This window comes from Mycetomoellerius zeteki, unplaced genomic scaffold (genome assembly GCF_001594055.1).
Source record: "Mycetomoellerius zeteki isolate Tzet28-1 unplaced genomic scaffold, Tzet1.0 scaffold294, whole genome shotgun sequence".
NCBI classification, from domain to species: Eukaryota; Metazoa; Arthropoda; class Insecta; order Hymenoptera; family Formicidae; genus Mycetomoellerius; species Mycetomoellerius zeteki.
In genome coordinates, this window is record NW_017257276.1 from 183,418 (window position 1) to 207,253 (window position 23,836).

Here is a 23,836-nt window from a genome sequence, read left to right on the forward strand (position 1 = left end):
AGATAAAATTATAATGATGGCTCTATATATATATATATATATATCATACTTGTTTTCTTGGTGTTAGCTAAGCGCACAGCTTCCCTTATTTGCACAATAACTTTAAGTATTCTCAAAAAAAATGCCTGACTAGAGGTTTTACTGACGAGAGCAGCCATCGATGGTAATTGAAGGTCACTTCCGGCTTTAACTTTACTCGGTGCTGTGACGACTACATTTTCATTAGTAAATCTGAGAAGAAAATTTTGTGTAAACTACTATTTAGCTTTTTCTCGAGAATGCAAAGCGTATAAAATTGACAGGCTCTAACATTTAATTGCGCGCTACAAGAATATTTTACCTATCTAATAAAATTCCTCGTCCATTCCCGCTACTAGTCGATGGTTGGTCTTCCAAAGAATTTCTTCGACTTAATTCACGATTTAGAACTTTTAATTCCATCATCAAATCGTTGATGTGCTCACACACCATATTTGCCAATTCCATCGCACCTTCCAAAAGTAATTTTAATATCTAGGAAAAGATATAGATAGAAAAAAAAAGATGTACGGTGTATTAACATCGTATCATTATATTAATATTGTAATATCAATATTAACGTTAATATTAATATTAACATCATTTGTATTGATCTACATAAGAATACAATACATACTAATTGTCTAGTAGGATCAGGACAATGAGATAGGTTAAGTAATAGTGCAGTTGCATCTTCAAGTCCGTCCTCGGAACAACTTTTACTAGTCAAAACCTGTACGGCCAGCTTGAGGTGTCCTTCTGGCGCGGCGACGCTCTGATCCTTATTGACTTCCGCTTTCTTGTTCTTTGCACCGCCTTCTTGCCGTCGATAGGGATTTACTTCCGTCAAGCCGATAGAGATCAAGGAGAGAAGTCGCAACAACTTATCTGTCAACTGACTGCTTCGCTTAATCACAGACCAGTTGAGCATCGAGATAAGCTGGCCGAATGCAGAAGCTTCAAATGAAGTTGTGCTATGTTCTGGCTCACTCCCCAAATTCGTATTCGAATGAGTTCTCGCAACCGATTTTCCTTTTTTAGACGCACACGAATCCAATTTCAGAAGCAAATCCCAGAAATCTGGAAGATCACTTCTTCCTATTTTAGCCGCCGATTTGTTTTTCGCTCCGCCTTCCTCTTTACTGCCACTCACGTCCTTCTCCTTACCGCTATCTTTATCGTCTGAATCCTTAGATTTTATTGGCACAAAATATCCAGGGAAACTCTTAGCCAGTGAAATCAATAGTTCTAAAGTATGCCTGTAATTCAACACGAAATAGAATATAAGACCCGTTTTAATATTATATAGAAATCTAATCAGAGGAAAATATTTTTAATAGTTGTTTTTATTTCAATCTAAATATTTTTTTAAGATAGTCCACTGACCTGCATACAGTAGGTGCAGCTTGCGGATGAATTGCGATAATATTACCTTGCCTTTCAGATTTCTTACCAGCATGACGTACTATATGAAATACATTTGCCCTACAACCGAGTGCAGCGTCGATACTGATATTTAGCCATGATTGTGTGTTATTTCTTTGGTCAAAAATCTTTGGAGAACTGAAATAAATTATCAAATATTACGACAAGCATGTTTAGAATCATGTTTAGAATTAATTCCTAAATGGGGAAAAGTCTTACCATAAATCCATGGGAGCATTTAATAATCCTTTCCTCTTAAATTTCCCACTGAAATCTGCCATGATATCCTTATTCTCATCATTACTTCTTTCCATGATGCTCAGTAATGCTTTCACTATCCATTCCCTTGTGCTACCGTGATAGCAAAGATTTCTGATCACTCTATGAAGCCTAAGCGTGTTAATTTTTGGCTCATCAACAAATAATAACACAAGCAGGCAAGCCATCGATTCATGATCGAGTAATTGCCGGCCTCTTAATCGTAAGCCAGCGCCTTGGTGAGCCATATTTGTATCGCCGCGAGCATTCCAGGTATTCCATTGAGATCGTTGTGGAACGGCGTGAATCGCATATCGAGTACCACCTCCACGAGCTACAAATATATTTGTGATTTTTGGATAAAAAAAAAATCACAATCCAATTATGAAAGCTATGTGTACATTTTATACATAAGGCATCTTATCCACGTTAATGCTAAGATTTATGCATAATCTAATTGATTAAAACCGAAACTTACCCCTACCAGAATTTCTTAATATGCTCGAGAGAGCAGTATTGCTTTGACTAACATGATTGAGGAATCTTTCCTGCATCATGTGTCGATTACGAGCTTCCCACTCTCTCCTCAAATTTTGAGCTTCTTGAGCTAAATCTGGTGGAAGGACGGATATTTGAGACTCTTCCATATCAGTTAGGATCTACAGAGACAAATTTCAAATTTGAGAAGTAGAAATGAAATATCATCATATCGAGGTAAAGGATAGATTAGTTTGAGAATATATACTAACAGCTTGTCGAAGGGAAGGTTGCAGATTTTGGAAGAAAGCAGCGGCATCCACGGGATCCTCCGGATTCGCCGATGCGGCCGCGTGTCTTTGCTGTTCCATGCGTTGTTGTGCCAAGACCTCCTCTTGTATCGCCGGTGGTAAAGCAGCTAGAAATTCAGGATTTACTTCAACCGGTCCGCTAAGCTCCTCGACTACAGAAGCCTGCGCGCGCTGCCTCATACGTTGCAACCTGCCGACATATTATTTGATTATTATTTACATATCATTACCTCTACATATAAACATACATAAGTAAGATCATATCAACTGACCTGAGCTGCTCGGCAATAACTTCGTCGCGCATGTCTTCAGGCAGAGCAGCCAGGAACGACGGATCTACACCGTCCGGTAGTTGTTGCTCCTGATTACTGGATTGCTGTTGTGGCTGCTGTTGCGACGGTTGCTGTGACGATTGTTCCGAGGTCCCTGCCGCGGTAGTGGTCTCGACCGTAATTGACGACGTCGGATCTTGATTGACGACGTTGGCGCTACAATGATATTTTATGTTAAAACTGCTGTAATTTGTAGTCACACGTACACAGTACTTACTTTCGTTCACGCCGTAAATCAATGTCGCTCGTTCGACACTGACTGTCGTCCGTCAAGAGTCTGCGGATCCAATCGGCCGAATCACTACTCTCCCTCGACAGATCCTCACTAGTTTCTTGACCAAAATCTACTACTAATGGTGGAGCTGAGGTGCGATTAGATGATGGTTCGGGAACATTCGCTGTTTCTACGTTACTTCGCCCAGGCTGTCCTGTCGAAGCAAGATGCGTAGGCGCGTCATTAGACACATGTAGGTCTAATGACGGAAGAATATTAGTACATAGAGTCTTAGCGGTAACTTGGCAATAAAGACAGTTAACCTAAACCGGTTCAAGTACGAAAGATCCCAATTTCTAAAGTAGTCACTTGCATTCACGACATAAATAACACAAGAATAAGAGATATGTACAATAGCGTATAATAATTTTAAACGAAGGATTTTAATTACTTTTAATAAAATAGTAATGGGCATATTACTTAATCTAATGGTCGCTTCAGATGTACACGGTCCAAGCACAGAATCGACGATACTTTCAGCCAACTCTAACGTGGGATTCCGATTTGCCGTGCGAGGATCACGACTATCGGAAACCGACTGTTCTTCTGGCGGTGGTGGAGGTGGTCGTTCCTCGTCCTCTTGAACCGTTACTTCCATTTCACCTGTTACATCTAGTATGTAAAAAATACATAGAAACACGTGTCTAGAACATTCATTAAAAATAAATAAAAAACTTTGTTGTTTTGCGTATATAGCTATACCGATTATGTCCTCTTCCGGAGTACGCTCCTGTCTTGTTGTTTCTACCGCAGTCTCTTCTCCAGCAACAAGCGGGGTGACATCGGTACGTAGTGAGGTTGAGGCTGACGGTCGCTGTTCATCCAATGTCAAATTTGGCAATGTGACTAAAATATCAGATGCAGTTTAAAGAATCGTATTATCGCATTTAAATCGTTTTCCTAATTATGTTTATGTTATGTATATACACGAGGGGAATTCAAAAAGTTCTCGGATGAGATGCGTTCATTAGTTTCTTTGTCTCGGTCGTGTAAGGCAACTTTCAGGTCAACCATCATGACAATCCACCCGCTTACATTTTTTTCAATTTTTTTCAGTCGCAAAATTACATGAATAGGTTTAGCAAGTACTGTGTTTCACCAGACCCGAAACAAAGAAACTAATGAACGCATCTATCTGAAATTTTAATAGTAGCTCTGCGCAGAATCAAACTTGTCTAAAATTATAGCAGTTTAATACTTGTGGCATTTCTGTGTCACGCTGAGAACTTTTCGAATTACCCTCGTATATATACACATGGGTATGTAAGAAGTATTTGTGTAAAAAAATATATGGGAGCATACTTCTTAACATACCATCGGCGGTATTTGAGCGTTCTTTTTCTTCTTTATTATCCTTTTCATTCTCTTTTTCTGATCCATGTTGTTTTTTACGTTTCTCCTTGCGTTCAGCTAGCTCAGCGTTCCTGTACTTTTCTAGTCCGGGTATCAGCTTATGAACAACACCTATCCGACATGAAAAGTTAATAAAACTGTACTATGCACATAAAGATATAAAATTAACAATAACAAATGCCTTTGTTCTCACCAACGCAACAATCCGGTTGAGAATCCCCGTCTAATTGCTTGCTCTCCTCGATCCACCAATGCAACGCAGTTGGTATATTATTCAAAGTTGCGGCAAGGCTTGGACCAAAAAGATATCCAGATTGATCCTAACGATAAATTTGAGAGTTACAACTTACATTTCTTTATATTTGTTTATATTTTCGTATTACACAATTATGTACGTACAACATAATCGATTTGCTCTTCCTCTTGATTAGTAAATATTCCCAATCCATTGTCCATTACGACAACACGTGTATCTCTAAAGCTTGACGCTAAAACTTGACTGGCGGACAAAGGAAGAGTCTGTGCAGCCGGACCTAAGAGTCTATATATTATGTATATTAGAGGAGAATAATTAACATTTGTTCTTTTTAAATAAACTTTTTAAATAAACTTTTAAGATTAAGAAACTTCTTTCAAATATCAGCATACGATTCTTTTCAGTACCTTTTCCTCCTCTTACTCTGATTTTTATTGTTTTTATGTATATTAAATAATTAGACTATTATTTACTTTATTCGCAAAACACAATGTTTTACTAATATATAAATACATACCTTTGTAATATTACAGGTGGGTTTGAACTACGTGGATTGGATAACTGAAGGTACTGATACTGTCTAGCACGTCGTAAAACACGCGTTCTAGTACTTGCAGTGTCCAAACTTCCTTGCGATATCAATAATGGATGAGTACTGATACCTGCATCAAAATTATTGGAATTATACATTTTACAATCATGCAGGAAATTAAATGAAAGATAAAAGAAAAAAAAAGGAGAGAAAAAACACAGTCGATCATTCATATCGAAACCCCCCTATTCTCGACCAACTGAGCCTTCGTAAACTGAGATTACGGACATGGACACCCATCCTATATGTATATGAAAACTGATGAAAACCTATTTTAACAATATATATTGTATTAGGTGAAAATTGAAGAAACTGAAGGCCTGTTCCTTTTCGAAGAATTCTGAACTAGTGCAACAAGTTAGAGTAAAACAAACTAAACCTATCTCATTTTAACTTATTGCACAGTATACACCAGTTCGGAACTTGGGATAGAAAAAAAAACAGACCTTGAAATCAAAAATAGAGAGGTTCGGTCCCAATTCCATTAATCAAGAACAAGAGAATTTCCGACTGTAATTATCTATTTTCGCTCCTATTTACCATTGTTCTCAGAACCTGCAGGCGGCTCTTCAAACAGACCTAATGGTAACGGGAATGTGGTATTCCATGGAAGACTAGGTCGCGCATTAACTGGCGTCGACGTATTCGCGATGTCCTGATTTTCAATGTTGTGTTGTATCATTACGACATTACCACCATCGCGCTCAGAAGAGGGAAACATACGAAAAACGCCGCCCTCTCCAACGTCCTCGTAAAATTCTATTCCATCTTCTTCATAATTGGACGATCCTTCCTCCTCCTCTTCCTCTTCTTCTTCATTTTCTTCACCTATAATAACATAAATAAGGATAAGAAATATACGATCTTCCTATCTCGGCTGTGGCTTTACTAGTTTACTACGATATGTATCGAGTCAGAATATCTACCATCATCTTCCTCTTCCTCCTCTTCGTCCTCATCGTCCTGCACCTCGTCCTCATTATCATCAGACGGATTGCTATCGGAGTCAGAGTCGGAGCTCATTAAGTCCTCCTAAAATAAAATTCGCTGTAAATTCATAAAATAAAACAGAAAGTACAATTACATGAGAAAAATGAAAGAAAGTGACGTTACTCTTACTGTGGTATCTCGAGTTGGATCGAAATCGCCCTCTGCGTCACGCATTGCGAGACTTTCATCATCGATGTCCATTGGCCTGTGCGGGCGAGAAGATGGTTCTTCCGCCACGGCCGAGCCGTCCCTGGAAAACAGTACACTACTTGATTATAAGTACTGTAGCTTTCATAAACTTGAAGGGTTATGAAAACAAATAAAGAAAGATTCGCGAACGTGTGCAATACATAAACAGAAGACAAAAATACACATAGATAGCCAGAAAAAAATACATATCATGTTTAAATTTAAAAAAATATGTATACACACATGTGTTTGAATTCGATGTAAATTGTATAATTGAATTTTACAGGTATATTACAAAATAAAATCGCGTAAAATACCATCCATGCAAGGAGAGTACTCTGCTAACATTTCTTAAATGAGAGACATTGTCACTAAACCGTGGTCCGATTCATGATTACGCTCATGAGCATTTGTCTTTGTTTTAACATTTGACAAACAATAAGGAAATGAATTGATTTTTAATGAAATGATTTTTAAGCGTTGTGAGCGTGAATCGGAGCCATAGCCTATGTGATATCTGTACCACATATATATATATATATATATATATGAGCATATCATTTTAAATTTCACTCATCACGATAATATTGAATATTTTTTTATCTGTCATATTGATGTTCGTCATCATTGCTGCATAAATACATCTTAATCAAACATAGAACAAATTAAATTTACTTTCACACTTTATTTGAATTGCATGACGTTCATCGAAATTTGATTATTTGTTAATTTACATCTCGTTACCTTTCGAGAAGCTGATCCATGATATCCTCCAGTGCAGCCTCATCTCCTTCCTCATGTACCTGACTCTCCGACGTCGGTTCCAAGCTTTCAGCTGTTACAGAGATATCGTGCTCAGTGTTCTCTGCGTCCTCATTCGCTTCCTCGCCCACGGCATGCGTAGCTTCGGAGGTCGTAGTGCCTGTCTGTTCTCCAATCGGTTCTTCCTGGACTGTCCTATTTTTCGGCTTCGTAAATTTGTTATTGACCGCACCCGGTATTGGTTGATTGATAATGCGCGATAAGGTCTCTAACGGTTTCAACGCGGCGTTAATCGTGCCGGCCATATTCGGACTCGACAAATCGAGACTGTGCGGTATTTTGGCCAAGTCGGTGATTATACCCTTTCTCAGCATTATTCTGACGATGTAATTAACGTTGTTGTATTGATGGGCTCTCAAAGAAGCCCTCAGCTGAGTATGTGACATATTTGGCGGACAACTATCAATCATGGTAGAGATCAATCCGATTAGTAACTGAAGCTGCGCGTGCTTCTCCGAACTCTCCGGAAGCGCGAGTGTTCTCGTCAAGGCTGCCTTCACTTCCGTCACCAAGGTCGTCTGTACATCCGGCGAGTGATTGCACGAAGCTATCGCAGCAATCAACATTCTCGCCATGCTGCTGCACGTTCGATCGCCCGAATTTTCCGGTGACATCGGCAAAAGTTTATCTAGCAAGAACGCTAAAGCCGTTGTGTCTTCAGATACCATCTCGCTTTGTCCAGCTCTATACGTATGGTCGGTGATAAGACTAGCTACAGCGCCGTAAGATCTCACAGCTTCTGCCAATATCTTTAATATCGCGGATTTTGTCAAAATAGGCTTCTTTGCTTCCTCCGGTTCTACCTTGCTGTTATTACCGAGGTCGGTATAGATCTTTAGAGGAATAATTTGCGACACTTGATCGTCGTCGTCCAACGGATCGTTAGTGGTTGTTGCATTATTTCTCAGTACATCTCGCCGTGATGATGATGCCGATGATGTGTTACCCATCGATGAAGTCGTTGCATGTGATGTCTTCTTTTCGGGGCTTGTTGGGGTTGCTGATCCTTCATCCGACAACACTGGCATTGGCTTAATCAACGCGTTCAACATATCACGAATAACACCTACGGATACCTCTTCTACCATCGGTAATGCTGGAGAGTGACTAGGAGGTAAGGCTTTCACGACTAGCCTATTGTCAACATCATCTTCTGCAAAATAAAAGATATAATTTGAAAATGTGAAATAAGAAGTTAATACAAGCTAATAGTTAAATTATTATTTCATATTAATCCTCCCTTCAGATCTAACTTTATTGGGAAACTATGTTAAAAAAAAATTCTTTTAATTCAGTTTATGCGTGCGTATTTAAATAAATAATTCTTACTAAATAATTAATTTTTTTTTAATTTTGACTATTTTTTCAACATGTACATTATTATTACGGCATCAAATCTTAGATGATGTCAACAGAATTAAATCATTTCAACGGACGTCTTCAAATTTGATGTACATTACAGTGTGCGCTGGGTCTGAAGGGGTTAAATAAATCCAAATTAAATAAATCCACCATTTGGATTAACTGAAACTCACTTTTTAAGCAACTTATGTCAACTCTAAGGATATTTTCGCACACTTCTTTGTATACTTCTGGATTACGACAAACAGCGCTGCTGATCTGCCGCGTCATGAAAAGTATCTCTTTATATGCAGGAGGTATGTTGCTCTGCGTGCGCGCACGAATGACCTGAAACAAAAGTGGCATATGTAATAACGCATTGTTACATGGATGGATTACGCGAAATTGTATTGAAAACATAAACACAAATACCTTCTCCATCGCAAGGCGAAGCGTGCGCGGCTCTTCAAGAGTATGTCGTATCAGTAATGTACATAGATTGATGCAGCCGGTAAAACTGCACATCTGCGTCATTTCGAGGAGTAACTTAACACCACCTTCTCGCGCGAACACTTCCGCATTTCGATAATCCCTCGTCAGCCGTAGGCACACTTTCAACACAGCGTGTAACGCGTCTCGATCAACTGGGATTGCCAAAAACTTTACACACGCGCTGCAATAAATATAAATAATATTTATGAGATGTTTATTATTCTTAATTAACTCAATTTTATACGTAAAATATATTTCGTATAATACACAGAAATAGAAAAAAAAATTTTTGGAAAAATAAGAGTAAATGTTTCTAGATTTTGGATCCGAATTTTGTAAGCCGTTTTGTTCCATCATGTCTAGTTTTTTTAGATAATGCATAATCGAGAAAAATGATGGAAAATCTGTGAAAATTGAAACGTTTGAGGAAAGAGCAAAAGTAAATATGACATTAAAATGCGATCGCTGAATTAATTTAAATATATTTTGATTGCACAAAGTATAAGAAACAAAAAAATTTTGCTTTATTAATGTTAGGTATTATATAGTTTAACATGTCGTAAACAAATCGGTGCTACCATTGTGCAACAATCACATGATCTGTATAAGTCATGGAAGATCTTTCCAGCTCCAGAAATGGATATTTTAATTATTATCTTATCTTCCAAAAGTGACAATTAAAATATTCGTTGTTAAAGCTAAAAAAAAAAAAACTTTCTATGATTCACGCAGATCGCCTGATTGTTGCACGATGGTACTTCAACAAACTTATTTATGTCATAACAAGCTATATCTCAACATTAGTAAAGGAAATTTGTTTTCTTTCCTACACCTTGTTCAACTTACCAAAATATATTCAAATCAATTCTGCGATTTTAATGTCATATTTATTTTTACTTTTTCCTCAAACGTTTCAATTTTCACAGATTTTTCATCATTTTTCTTAATTATCTGAAAAACTGGAAGTGATGGAGTAAAATGGCTAATGAAAATTCGGATTCAACGATTCGAAATTTAAAAGAAACAGCTATTCTGGTGTTTTATTGCACTTGAAAAATTTTTCGTGATCTTGTGTAATGCGTGATCACACAAAACATTACGAAAAATGATACAACAAAAATAAAACATAGAAAAGCATTAATATGTTAATTAATTATTGCAGCATCATAATATCGCGTGTAACAAGATTTCCTCCTTTTTTTCAAAGTCTAAATGATCTCACGTTACATATTATTTGTATCCATTAATGTATGTCTCACCGTACAATACTCGGTGCTATACTAGGATCCAATCCTTGGACCACCGTATTTCGTCTCTCCTCTCCTACCGGACTCTCGTCGGTATCCATATTTGAATCGGAACCAGAACCACCGTCCTCCTTATCCGTGCTGAGCTTGAAGCCCATCGTGATGGGCCGCCTGTTATCACTATCTTCGTTCACTTGCGTCATGCAGGAAAAGGTGATGAGATATCGGCGTCGACTGCACGATATTCGCACACTGGACTCGCCTGCCCAATATGCGTCATTGATGATTCGATTATTCATAGGCGAATAGGGGGTCCATTTGCCAGTACTTAAGTCAAACCACTTCCACGATTTGGTCGTGATCTTGTGCATCATCTGCTTTCGTTGGGTGAGAGTGGCCACCTTTTCTAGCCGATCGATTAGTAGTAATAAAGGCGCTAACCACTTTGGTGTCTTCATGCTCAACACAGCGCTGGTATCCTTGCAGTCTTTAGCGATTCTATTCTTGTTCGCGGTGAGCGGAGCCTCGCTCACCACCAACAACCGTACAAGTTTGTCAAGTATCGCGCATTCTTCCACTATAAGAGCACATGGCACTCGCATCTCCTGAAACGAACCTTCGAAGAATAGAGTATAGAGGTAAAGACGACCAGAAAGTTTATTCGCCTCCTCGCACTCGACCAATCGAGCTCCGGCATTTTCATCCTGGCTCTCGGCGATGTCAATAAGATAATCCACTAGACGTCCGACCTCGCGTATCAACTGTCGTAACGTATCATCTCGCCACTCGTCGCCGTTTCTCTTGGTGATGGTCACTAACAGATCGCAAATTCTATATACCGTGTCCGGCATGAGGTCCAATAGATTAAGACATTGCCCAAGCGCACTACGCGTAAATTCGTCTATACTTTCGGTGATGGTCGTTTCGCGAGAAGGAATTTCCTCAATGCCCGAAATCTTACGCGTATCTGTATCGCCGAGCGACATTGCAATAGCATGCATTATCTGATCGTCATCCGCCAATTCCAAATCCATGATCAAACCTTGACCACTGGCGTCGCTTACTGGAGCGTCGGGTCTACGTAGAGTTGCAGGATTTGTTAGGAGGTAATCGGTTGCCTGTTCTACCGTCATCGTGTGCAATAACGCTTCTATACAATGTGCTCGACTGAAGCCCATATCCATCAGTTGTCTCAGATATTCCGGATTGACGTCCGCCTCTGGTTCGTCACGACGATCAGATCCACCACTTCTGCCAACGGCACTCGCACCGCTACCACTAGCTATCGCATTGTCACCGCTACTTTCTTCCTTTTCCGTGCGTTCCTTGATGATTTTCTCGCCACGTAGAATATGTCGTAAAATCGATAAAATAGACTCTGTCATGCGAGCTCCGTAGTTCTTGAGTGGTTTTTTACCCCACATCAGCATCACCGCCTCGAAGGCTTTTTTATGGATATCGATGAGGTATCTTATTGGATCGAACGTCTCGCATACTTTGTATATTCCCGTACACTTTGACGAGACCACGTGGGGTGAGTCTAAGATAGCCTTAGGATTAACCATTTTCTCCAACAGCATCAGCCAGGCATCCAAGAACTCGCCAGTTCCATCGGGTAGATTCGGATGTTCTAGTCCTTCAGATAACGCAAAATGGCCCCCACCTGACAAAGCCCAATGAAAGGTAGAGAAAAATGCATTTTGACCGTTCAATTTGACAAATTTCTGAAGCATCAGGTGATAAGGATGTCTCTTCTCGTCAAAGAGCATCGGTGACGTGAATCCCACTGAACATATGAGAAAAGTGAGTTTAAATTTGGGAATCGGTGATGGGGGTAATTTATCCCACGATAAGCCGCGCGTCAATAAGCAGTTCAATGCAGTGGCAACACTTCGCGCCGCCTGAGAGGGCAACGTGGGCGTTAGGGGCATCTGCTGTCCTCTACGTTGTCTTACGGGAGAACCCATGCAAAGTTTGACAAGTAGACCAAATAATTCTGATAGTGCTCTGCCGAGTCTTGAAGAAGCGCCAAGTAAAGGTTTGATATATTTTAACTGATAGTTGTTGGGCCTGTCGGTGCTTACATTTGGTTTGTCGTCTACCTCCATAGGCACCGGCGGCGGATCTGTGCTAAGAGCTTCCATGGCCGTAGTCATCCCATTACTTCCCATATCCGAGGATACACTAGCGGACCAAGAGGTCGAAGGTTCGCCCTCGGTTTTTAACTCGGGCGGCATCAATTTATCCATGTCTTCTTTCCCAAATTCGCATCCGGCCGGAATAATATCCTCGCTACATAACGCGAGTAGCAATGTACTCTCCCAAACGAGAGACATATAAAGCTCCGACAAACCTTTCAGGACGGTCAAGCCCAATTCGGAACCCCAGTGATTCATAGAAAGATTTCGGATATCACTTTGGCTAGTACGGCAAACATGAACAAACATCACTACGTATCCATGGGCTGCATTCATAGCGTGTAACAAAGGTGTAGCAGTGTCGCTTGTAAATGCAGTTTCCAGATTTGGAGCTGACGCAAGTTCGTGTAACAAAACGGAGGCGCCAGGGGATTCCAAATTATTGTGAAGCGGTTTCAACAAATTTAGCACTTCATTTAATTGTGACAAACCCGTTTTTAGTACCAATGGTTCATGTGCGAGATTCTGTAAATATCAAATTACATTTAAAAAACATGCATCTTTAAAAAAATAATTATACGGAAAGATCAAAATACGTACCAAAATACTTTTGCATACGGAGGCTACGGATTGGGCCGCTTGCGCGACAGGATAATCAACAGGTAAATTGGGTAGACCCAAAATCGATAATAGTGGAACGAGTCCCTTTTGAGCAACAAATTCTCTGCAGTGATCATCAGTTGAATTGTTGCTGAGTATAGCATCCACAAATTTCATAACATTGTGAATATATTCCACTAAAGCAATGGGAGTCTTCTCTCTTGGTTGAGGTGGTGGTCCAGGCTGTTGAGGTGACATGCTAGGTTGCTCTTCTCGTTGAGGATGCGAACTTGTACTAGCTTCCTCCTCGTCTTCTTCTTCTTCGTCACTACTGCTGCCGCCGCCTCCTCCACCGCCTCCACCAGAGTCTCCTACTCCGACACCGACTGATTGACCAGATGTTTGACGATTTCCAGAGGCCGTATTTGATGGTGAATTTTCAGATTTACTAGCAGCACGCCAGCATATGTACCGTGGATCACAGCCCAATACACACAATTCTTCGAGTAGCTAACAAGTAAAAAAGACAAATGAAAATAATTTGAGAAATGCATGTACAATAACAAAATTAATTATTAGAAAACAAATAGCAGTCCCATTTTTAATTAATACCTTAATGATAGCCCCAATAGCGTCAACTTTTAAGCTTGGTTGGTGCCTCATCAGCTCATCCATGGCATTGCCTAAATTTGAAGCTGTATCACCTAATGGATCGGCGCTTCGTCGCCGTCGCATTGCCGAAAGATAAACAGGCGAGAGAAGTACTTTAAATAAGCGTTCGAATGGTCGCCGTTTCACAAAGGATTCAAGACCGCGTTGATTTAAACACAGAGCACTGAACACATTAGGTAAAGAGCCCAATACTTCTCTAGTGGCAGGAACCTATTACATGACACAGCAATTATTAAAAATGCTTTTATTTTTAGTATCATATCATGGAAAATACTCTACTATTGAAAAACACAAAATTAAATATAAATTATTTACACTCACTTCTTTTATGAGTAAAGCATGAAGTACAACATCAGTCAAGCCGTTGTCTTGTAGAGACGATAATAATGACGGTTCTTGGAAAACATACACAGTCACGACGTCAGTAGCAAGTAAGAATAACGAAGGACCGTAATATTCTGAATTACTTATAATATGCTTTAGAGACGATGGTAATGTACCCTCCATAACATGTCGTATACTATCAGAAAATGCTGGATCCTGAATTGCCTTCTTGAGAAAATTCAACATTGATTTCAGGAGTGCTGCTCGTTGTGGTAAACACGTTTTGCCAGTCTTGGCAGCAGAATAGTCTGGCTGCTGCTCGTTCTTCTCGTCTGCTTTGGCAACTGTATTTTCATCTTCTGATATTTCCATGGGATTAGACGATTCCTCTCGTTCATCGAAAGTCTCGTGTTCCCGACGTGATGTGGAAGAGCTTTCCTCCCTTTCTATCGATCTTTCACGTGAGGTTTGTGGTGTATCCTGATAGAGCAGTGGCTCTATTTCAAACGGCTGTTCTTTTCGACACACATTAACCTCCATGTCTAAACGGTTGATGAAGCTAGCTAAACCACTGTGAGTTTGAAAACCTTGCATATCTATGTTTGTTATTAAATCTATGACACGCACTGCTCTTGTTACAAACTGCAAAAAAAAAAGAGAGATGAATAAATAAGATTGAATATATTTTACAAATAGAATGTAAAACGCAAATTTAGTAAATCGTAATTTCTGTTTACTAGTAATATCGAATTGTAAGAAAATGCATTATATATTAAACAATACCGTTATATGCTCCAGTTCACTTCCTGGCCAATTGATGACTTTCAAAAGACTCTCCATCATGCCACAGCTTACAAGAGCCTCTCCACCCGCCTCATAACTTGCAAGATGATACAAAAAACTAAACAAGGCTGTCGCAAGCGGGAGAGGAAATGGTTGACCATCTGGTTGTGGTGAGGTTAACGTTGTTATACAAGTACGGACCAAAACAGGCAGAAAGCCGTGATACGAGCTAGCTCCAGTAACATCAATAATCATGTTCAGTCGTGAACCTGGTTTTCTGGAATCACATAAATAAAGATTAAAATACCATATCAGATACGAAATTCTTATGAAATAGAAATATATATGTATATTCACTTGGGGAAGTGTGGATTCCGATCTAAATGTATGATGCTTGTCAGAGTACGTAACGCTGCCGCGCGTATTTCAACAAGGTGAGTATGTGGTAATTCTAACAGTTCCACAAGCTCTTCAAGAAGTCCAGCGTGGAGAAGACTGTGCGCATTTTCCTGCAACGCGTTGCTGTATACAAGTACGGATAAAGCTTGAAGCCGAGCTTGCACGCACTGCAATCGTCTTCGATAATCCGAAAAACTATGCGCTAGTCTTATATGTGTCAATAGAGCCATCTAAGAATAACATATTTTAAGTGCGTTAAAAAATATCTCTCTCTGGCTGCAATCTCCGGGAGCGCGCTTTCAGCGCTATCAGCGCATTCTATCCTTGTTTCGTTTTTCGTATCTAATTTTTATATATATCAAGTTTTACGTACATCTAATAAACGATAAGGACTGAATGACGCATTAACGTTGAAAGTATGCACCCGGAATGCAGTCTACAAATCATGTCATTTACATGAAAAAATAAAATTCTAAACCTTACCTGTCGTTCCTGAGGTACGTTATAAGCTTTCAACAGATCATTCATGATCTGTGCTGGGGTTTTTCCGAGTTTATCAACATTTTCTATATGTATATATGTTACAAGATTCATTTGACCAACTTTCTTTGTACTAGAGAGTGATGTACCAGTTGCCGATGGCTCCGTTACAGTCGGATTTTCCGCATAAAATTCAAAGTGTAACGTTGTAGCACTTGCTGGAAATGGCTATAAAATAAAAAATATACATATATACATATACTCTACATATAATATCATTAACCCTCGGACAGCGGACGTCACCGCTGATACTCGCACGCACGGTGGACGCAGGGTCAAAAGTGACCCAAGAATGAAATTGTTTTAAAACGTTTGAAAAGCAGCTTTTTATTATAATATGTATAAAATATGTAGAAAGAGAAATAAAAATACATATTTATCATAGAAACAAATATCCATTTATTCATTTTCTTCACAGTTGAAAAGAGTAAACAACTCTAACTCGCGGGTAATCTCGCGAGACCCTGCGTCCGCTCGCGGAAGGTTAATAAAACTGACATAGTATACATTATTATATAATAATTAAATGTGCACATGCTTACTTTTTCTGGAAATTCCTTGCAGCAGTCTGCTAAACCAAAACCGTTTTCCTTTCCTCCCCAACTCTGTAATAAGTTATTATTTAATAAATAGAATTAAATTATATATATCGCTAAATATAAATTAAGGTTACTGACCTCTGCTAGATGTATAAGCCTGCTGAGCAAAGCTTGCCGTTTGTCACTATTTAGACGTGTAATAAAATTACTGCGTTTACTAAACATGTACAGAAGATTTAATACACCAAGGACTACATTCATGTTACAACTTGATAGTAAAGTAACCAAGTGCTCCATGCTGTTGTACAAATGCCGTGAAAATGAATGCTCAATTAACAATGTTGTGAAGTGGAGAACCCAAAGAAGCAGCTCTTTTGCCTACATATCAAATTAATAACCATATGAATTATTTTATTAATTAGATGATTTTTAATGTAAAACTATACATTCAAAGTAATACATATTTTAATCGGTTGATGCTAATAGAGAGATTAATTATTAAACAAACCTCTCGATTCTGAGGAAGATCACATGCTAATTCCCATGGATTATCCGGACTTCTTGCTGCAGCTTCTTCTAAAATACTGTCACTGAGATCTAAGACATCAATCCAATGAAATAATTCGCACTTTCCGAATGTCCACGCATCTATCTGCTTTAGTTCTTCTAGCAGCTCTGCATGCGAGCAAGAGCGTAGTTTGCTTATGAGTGCCTGACATTCTGCTGGCTAAATGTTACACATAATTATAATTTGAACAAGTTAAATATAAATAAGAATATGTGGATATTAGAAGCTTTTATTCCAAAAAATAATGTACAATTAATCGAAATTAGTTTACAAACTGAAACCATATCAAAATTTCTCTTACATTGTGCATAATTGAAGTAATTATACACACACGCGCGCACGCACGCACGCACACATGTATACACAAAAGAGAAATTATGTAATCTTTCTTTAAATTTCATTTAATGTATATTTTAAGAGAAATAAATCGACACTTATCACATAGATCTAATTAAAAATTTTTCAAAATATTTAAATGAAAATTGTGCAAAATACTTACCACTTCGGAAGTGCATTTTTTCAATCTACTGCGATCGATTTTCATTTTGGTGTATTAATGAGTCCTTGTAAATTTAATATCTAGAATAAAAGTACAGATATTGCGTTATAAACTTTATAGTGAAATTTACTCTATAAAAATTAGTAATTTAGTAATAAATATATAGTTATAAAATATATCAAGTTCTTGATGTAGTATAAAATGTAACACTATCAATCATTGCATTAATATTATTAATAATATAAGAAAGGAGCGTTATAAAACTAAGCTAATTTGTCTATTAAATTAAGTCTGTTAATTTGTCTTATTAAAGAAATACGATAAAAGTCATACTATCACAATAAGATTGCTACATTTCACAGATACCATATCACAATGGCTTAATACCATAAGATATAAAAATTCTAAGCAACGAGTTATTTCAGTATGCATTTCTAATTCGCATCATATAAATATTACAAAATGTTTCTATTGCATCCTATTATTGCACATCCAAATGCATATAATTGCCAACTATACTGAACACCAACAATAAACATTTAGTAATATTCCACAAATCTTTAGAAAGCAAATTTCCCCTTCCATGTGTGAAAAAATTATTAAAATCACTTAATCAGATATAACAAGTTTCTAAGACAGAGGGTACATTTCTCTCATTAGCATTTTATTTACGAGGGTGCACGGATCTTGAGAACTGGCGGCAGCATGACTGATTTCTACAACTCATGCATAGATTAAACTGTAGATAAAGAAATTACAAAATATTAAAAAAATTTACAAAAGGTTTGTTGTTTATTGCAGCACTAGAATTGCACTAGAACTGAATTGAACTAGAGCTGAGCAAGGACACAGTGCAGATATAGACAATAAAGAACGTTATAGCGCAGACACGGCGGATATCACATGTATTATTAGAATTATTAGATTCATCAGATGAGGAAGCTGTAATTGCAATTCCACCATTAGAAACAATCTTAATCGAAGATAATGATGGTAAAAAATACATAAAGATGACATATATTATTATATTTAGACAATATAATATTGTTAACATTGTATATACGCAAAAGTAGTGTTTTACTGAACATAGCCATTTCCGTATGCTCTGCACTGCTGCACTAATGCTAGACCTAGTGCAGCCAGTTGAGTGAACTTTTGCATCGAGTTTCGTTATACTGTAATAAAGAATAGTGTGCTGATGTCGTTGACACCAGCTCTGCAATAAAGAGCACGCTTCAGGGCTATGCTTCTTACACTAGTTTCAGAAAGTTCAGCAATAAAAAACAAACAACTTAAAGATTGACTCGTACATAGAGGAATCCTAATCTTAATCTTGCGATGAGATGGCACATTTGTTATAACTATGTACATTCGCACAGATGGGAAAGTTTGAACAAGGGAATAGAGCTTATTTATTTCTAATTATTGCATAATGATGTGCACGTAGTTGCGAAACTATATACACCCTTAGCCAAAAATATTAGGCATCTTATTAATCATTATTTAAAGTTTTAGTCTAAAAATTAAATTGGTTTCTTTAATGGCATTTACTATAAATTGCCTTTTGACAAGAACTCTTAAAACTTACATAGAATGCCGATAACCAACAGGTAACAACGTAGGTAAAAGAATATTCTGGATAAATGAAAAAAACATAGATGCCTAATATTTTTTGGATTCAAGCTTCGAGGCTTCCAATAAGAAGCCATTAGTAATAAATCAAAAGTGAGAAGCTAGAGATTAACCAATCATAGCCGATTATTCTTTTCACATTCGATTGTGATTGGTCAATTTCTAACTTGTCATTTTTTATTATTATTGTAGAAAAAAAACCTCTTGGAAGTTTAAAAAAAAAAGACAAAAGTAGACAAAGCGCGGTCTTAGAGACAATTCTAGACTCTTCTGAGGAAAGATCATGCATTATCTACTTTTGTAATCTAAACTTCTATGAATGACTTTGCAACGATGGCGATGTTTGCACATTATACAATGCGATAGTAGTTGGAAATACATTATACCATCTTTTTTCAAAGAAAGTTCTGACTCGGTATACACTTAACATCAGTTGAAGTGAGCAAAAGTGGAAGTGAGATAAACAAGTCTAGTAAGTATAGGTTGTTTCACTCCAACTTATTGCACCAGGGTAAGTAGATATACCAATTGAGAATGAGAATTTTTCTTGAAAAAGGACAAGCCTGTATACTTGATTGTTTTTTACTGCTGCACTGAAACTGAACTGCACTTAAACTTTCTTGTTTTCGCCAAATATCAAACACATAGCTATTTCACTTTGAGCACAAAAAGTGTATACTAGTTTATTTATAAAAACAGACCTCACGAGTGTATGTACGTACCTACGTGTGTGTGTGTGATCTGATAATTAATCAGAGATGAGAGAAAGAGACAGACAAATTGAATTATCATCGCGATTTCTAAGAATCGACTTACGATCGCACAACAATGACCCAACGTTACGAAACGTATCGCAACTCTTTTTCTTCCCTTTAATTCCTTCTAACTGATTAACGCGTCGGTCATCCCTCGAGCCGGTATTCCGGACCGCGGTCGCTCGCCTGCTTTCAGCCTTTCCGCCGTTCGCCGTCCGCGCCAGGTCGGTCGCACCAAGCGTGACGCGAGAAAGCGTATCGCGGATATCACGTGGGGTCGGTCGTCTCGGCGAGGATTACGCTTTAATCTGCATAGTCATCGGTACCACGGGAGTGGAATATACATCCATAACCTATCGCGTGCGCGGCGCAGAGGACAATGGTGTAAATTGACAACACACGCAGATCGAGTGACAATACCCTGGCGGCGATCGGTCGCACCAAGTCACACTGCCTGCTGCCTGCTACCAGCGTTCGTTCAGACCTCTGCGCCCTCGTAAATAAACGTTTCAAGGTGAAAAGAGGCGTGATGCCACGGTTTTCGAACGCGCCGTGACGACGGTTAGACGATGCCACGCAGACACGGGAAGAGTTTTTTCCCTCTTTCCACTTTTCGAGAGAGAGAGAGAGAGAGAGACGCGCCAGCGGACGAAGAATGCACAACTGAGAAAACTCAGACAATGGGAACAACAGATTTCAACCAATCAGAAACCATGTATACCGGAATACAAGATTTCTGATAGATTGAAATTTGTTATTCCTATTGCCCTGTACTTTTCAATTAGGCTAAAAAGGAAAGAGGCCTGTTCTCTATTGAAGAATCCTCTCAACATGTGCACAATACAATAAGTATTACAAGTATTATATTATATTATATTTTGCATTTCAAACGAGATAGATAGATATATATATATATATATATCCGGACATTGAAAAGAGAGAAAGCAAAGATGCTGAATTCAAAAAGTGCAAGCAATAAGACACAAACAGATCTATAGGTGACACAGTGTAACCTAGTGAATATTACATCCTTGTTATTTGCCAATGTTGAACAAAGATGAAATGATGACTGGATTGAACTTTAAGCACAATGAAAAGTGCAAGCGATAGAAACAGTTAATAACAGAAATGTACAAGGATATGGCATCACAGTTCAAAGAGTTGATCGATAAAAAATAGACAAGAAAAATTCAGGAAAGCATGTGTCTCTCTCACTCTCTCACTCACTCACTCACTCACTCACTCACTCACTCACTCACTCACCTGGCGATGAGCCGTCGTACTTCCGTGCCTTCCGTGCCCCCAACTACTCTCCGTGATAACGTAGATAGCGTAGCCTCTTCCGTCGATGTGCCAGAGTACCGTCCGAAGCGTTTCTTCACGTCAGGAGCGTGGCGATGCGGCACGGGCATCGCGGTCGCGTCGAACCAGCAAATCCCCTCTTTTTTTTCTTTTTCCGAGATCACTGCCGCTGTATACGTCGCACGCCAATGCTGTCGCGATTCTCACCAGCTTCTTTCTCCTTCTCGTCTTTCTCGTTCTTCGCCGTTCGCGTCAAGCGATGCAGAATGCACCGCGGCGCGGCAGGCTCCTCTCGTGGTGATCGTCGGTACGTTCAACGTTGATCGTTGATGGTCGGCCGCAACCCGCAACTACGCTTGTAACGCTTCGCAACGGAGACGGCGAGAATGCAAGCGAAACGTGATGGATAAAGAAACGAGGAGAAAACGGATGATAAGGAGGGGAACGGAAAAAATGAGAGGGACAGGGAGGGGAGGCCGGCGCGGAATGAAGGGTCGATTGGCCGATAATATAATAATTCTCCGTGCGCTCTCGACGATGTCAAAATAAAACCGCGATCGTCTCTCCCTTTTTTTTCCACTCTACCTCTTTTCTTCCACAACCTGCTGCTTTTTTTTTTCTTTTTCCTCTCTTCCTATCGGCCGACGACGGTGCCGATCAGCGCCATTTTAGCGAGGCACCCACGATATCGTCTCGTTTTCTTTAACCTTGGCAAACAGAACCGATTGACCGAACAGAACGGACGAGGAGACAGGGTCCGCGCACGCCACGCTAGAGCCCTGAGTGGCCTGAGCAGTCGGCAGAGTCGCTCGAGCGCTTTCGATGTTTCTCGAACGATTTCTTTCTCTCTTTCTCCTACATTCGTTCCATTCCTTCACTCACTCGTTCGAGCGGGTTCACGATCTCCTCGTTGCGCGGCACGGTCACACTCCGTTTGTCACTTCTTTCGTGTCTCGTCACTTTCGTCCTGATACTCCCGATATCGTCGTCGTCGTACGCGCAATTTGCAAATATTCGCACTCTCGTCTCCTTCCACCGACAACACACGTATGTATTATTGCGCACCGAGAGAGCGAGAGCGAGCTAAGTAGTTTGTCCGTGTCGCGTATATATACGCGACAGACAGCACTCTCGCTCGCGCCGTCCAACACAACCTCCTTTTACGAGATGTTTTCACTTCGTTTCCTTCGGCCCAAGGAGTCGTTCGTAAAACGTGATATTATCGAGATGCGCAATTACACAATTACACGCAGGTCCGCGTGTCCTAATTCACCTCGCATACATACATACGTACAAACAAACACACACATACGCGCGAGCGCGCTCCTCTTTTCTTCCGCTTTTTTTTCTCTTCTTTTCATACACGACAGGCCGATCCTCACTACTCGCGTTGCGCGTCAGCCAGTTGACGCCAGTTGAGCCAGTCGCCCGCCAGTCTTCTCACTTCACTCGCTGGACTTGGAGATCTAGAGTCCTATAAGGGTGCGTTCCAAAACTCGACTCTATCAACTCCGAGTATCATTTATCCTTGTTCTTCACCGAATGTTGAACAAGGATAAAAAAAGAGACCCGAAATTGATGTCCGAGTTTCTGATTGGCAGTCTGATGGGTATTCCGATTGGGTATCCCCTCCTAAGTGAAGCAGCCATATAGTACGTTCGGGGAACCATGAAGTAAGACTAAGGAGACATAACTGTGTAGATTGAAAGTGGTCCCGAAAAATGTTCCGTGTACTGCCATGTCCGCCGAACGGAATAACTTGCAACATTCCATCGCCATATTGAATATTTATATGCTGCAGCGTGTGCAGTACACTTGCGACTGTGTCATACATATGTGTATTAAATACGTGTCTCCTAAAAAGTAGAGTAGCTTGCCCTCCTAAAATCTTAATAAAAATATACCAATTCGTCGCGTTTTCACTCAAAACGAACGAACTTCCATTATCGTTCTTTATCAAAAGCTAAAAAGTAATAAAATATATTATTTTTATATGAATATTGGGTCCATTATTGTCAATTTCTATTATTTCTTTATTTTTATTTTTTTTTCCATTATTTTCGGAATGACAAATATCCTAACCTGTAGTCTCGAACTTTAACGCTTAATAACTCGGTTCACAAGGCCGATCGCCACATTTTTCTTACAGATTCTTTCGTTTTGAGTGAAAACGCGACGAATGGGTATATTTTTATTAAGATTTTAGGAGGGCAAGCTACTCTACTTTTTAGGAGACACGTATTTAATACACATATGTATGACAGTCGCAAGTATACTGCACACATATAAATATTCAATATGGCGATGGAATATGTTGCAAGTTATTCGGCGGACATGGCAGTACACGGAACATTTTTCGTGACCAACTTTTTTTTCCCTATCCTATCTAGTTAGGTCTCCTAAGTCTTACTTCATGGGGGAGACCTTTGACTATATACCTCTGGACTGCTAGTTACCCCCACTTTTCCTACCTTTTCCATAAGATAGAAAGAGAGGACCGTGTATCCAAGATCTCAGAGCCATCAGGTCCGGAAGTTGGCCAAATCAAGAACTAACTAGCTGCATTTTAAGTAAGAATCGGTACGAAGAACTCCGAATAAAAAATTGAAGTGATCCAGAAGTACTGCTAAATAAAAAAATGGTTCGTTCTTGTTTTGCTAAATTATGTAATAATACCAGATACAAAGCTGTAGGAGTAATTAAATGTG

General features: G+C 39.2%; 1 protein-coding gene and 1 long non-coding RNA gene across 10 annotated transcripts in view; one reads left to right on the forward strand and one right to left on the reverse strand.

Annotated features, from left to right (window-relative positions):
- HUWE1 (HECT, UBA and WWE domain containing E3 ubiquitin protein ligase 1) overlaps positions 1-22,552 on the reverse strand; it is a 26,457-nt gene extending 3,905 nt beyond the window's left edge. The window contains exons 1-33 of one of the 9 annotated variants that reach the window (XM_018450741.1): positions 21,090-22,552; positions 17,440-17,519; positions 16,881-17,099; positions 16,511-16,750; positions 16,376-16,438; positions 15,777-16,001; positions 15,252-15,523; positions 14,895-15,171; positions 14,109-14,753; positions 13,728-13,997; positions 13,116-13,625; positions 10,390-13,040; positions 9,071-9,311; positions 8,833-8,986; positions 7,220-8,450; positions 6,416-6,536; positions 6,223-6,328; positions 5,837-6,124; positions 5,222-5,366; positions 4,848-4,989; positions 4,642-4,768; positions 4,398-4,559; positions 3,798-3,941; positions 3,516-3,698; positions 3,039-3,294; positions 2,762-2,977; positions 2,451-2,679; positions 2,180-2,360; positions 1,663-2,035; positions 1,405-1,581; positions 656-1,277; positions 341-513; positions 50-231 (exon numbers count right to left, since the gene is read on the reverse strand). In XM_018450741.1, coding sequence (XP_018306243.1) covers positions 50-231; positions 341-513; positions 656-1,277; positions 1,405-1,581; positions 1,663-2,035; positions 2,180-2,360; positions 2,451-2,679; positions 2,762-2,977; positions 3,039-3,294; positions 3,516-3,698; positions 3,798-3,941; positions 4,398-4,559; positions 4,642-4,768; positions 4,848-4,989; positions 5,222-5,366; positions 5,837-6,124; positions 6,223-6,328; positions 6,416-6,536; positions 7,220-8,450; positions 8,833-8,986; positions 9,071-9,311; positions 10,390-13,040; positions 13,116-13,625; positions 13,728-13,997; positions 14,109-14,753; positions 14,895-15,171; positions 15,252-15,523; positions 15,777-16,001; positions 16,376-16,438; positions 16,511-16,750; positions 16,881-17,099; positions 17,440-17,484 — 10,870 coding nt within the window. In that variant the 5' untranslated portion in view covers positions 17,485-17,519; positions 21,090-22,552. Of the gene's footprint in view, positions 1-49; positions 232-340; positions 514-655; positions 1,278-1,404; positions 1,582-1,662; positions 2,036-2,179; positions 2,361-2,450; positions 2,680-2,761; positions 2,978-3,038; positions 3,295-3,515; positions 3,708-3,797; positions 3,942-4,397; positions 4,560-4,641; positions 4,769-4,847; positions 4,990-5,221; positions 5,367-5,836; positions 6,125-6,222; positions 6,329-6,409; positions 6,552-7,219; positions 8,451-8,832; positions 8,987-9,070; positions 9,312-10,389; positions 13,041-13,115; positions 13,626-13,727; positions 13,998-14,108; positions 14,754-14,894; positions 15,172-15,251; positions 15,524-15,776; positions 16,002-16,375; positions 16,439-16,510; positions 16,751-16,880; positions 17,100-17,439; positions 17,520-21,089 lie in introns of all 9 variants that reach the window. The other 8 variants (XM_018450740.1, XM_018450732.1, XM_018450737.1 and 5 more) reach the window with 8 other exon arrangements.
- LOC108724389 (uncharacterized) overlaps positions 8,055-23,836 on the forward strand; it is a 22,931-nt gene continuing 7,149 nt past the window's right edge. The window contains exons 1-2 of the long non-coding RNA XR_001936703.1: positions 8,055-8,065; positions 9,179-9,180. This is a non-coding gene — a long non-coding RNA (uncharacterized lncRNA). The remainder of the gene's footprint in view (positions 8,066-9,178; positions 9,181-23,836) is intronic.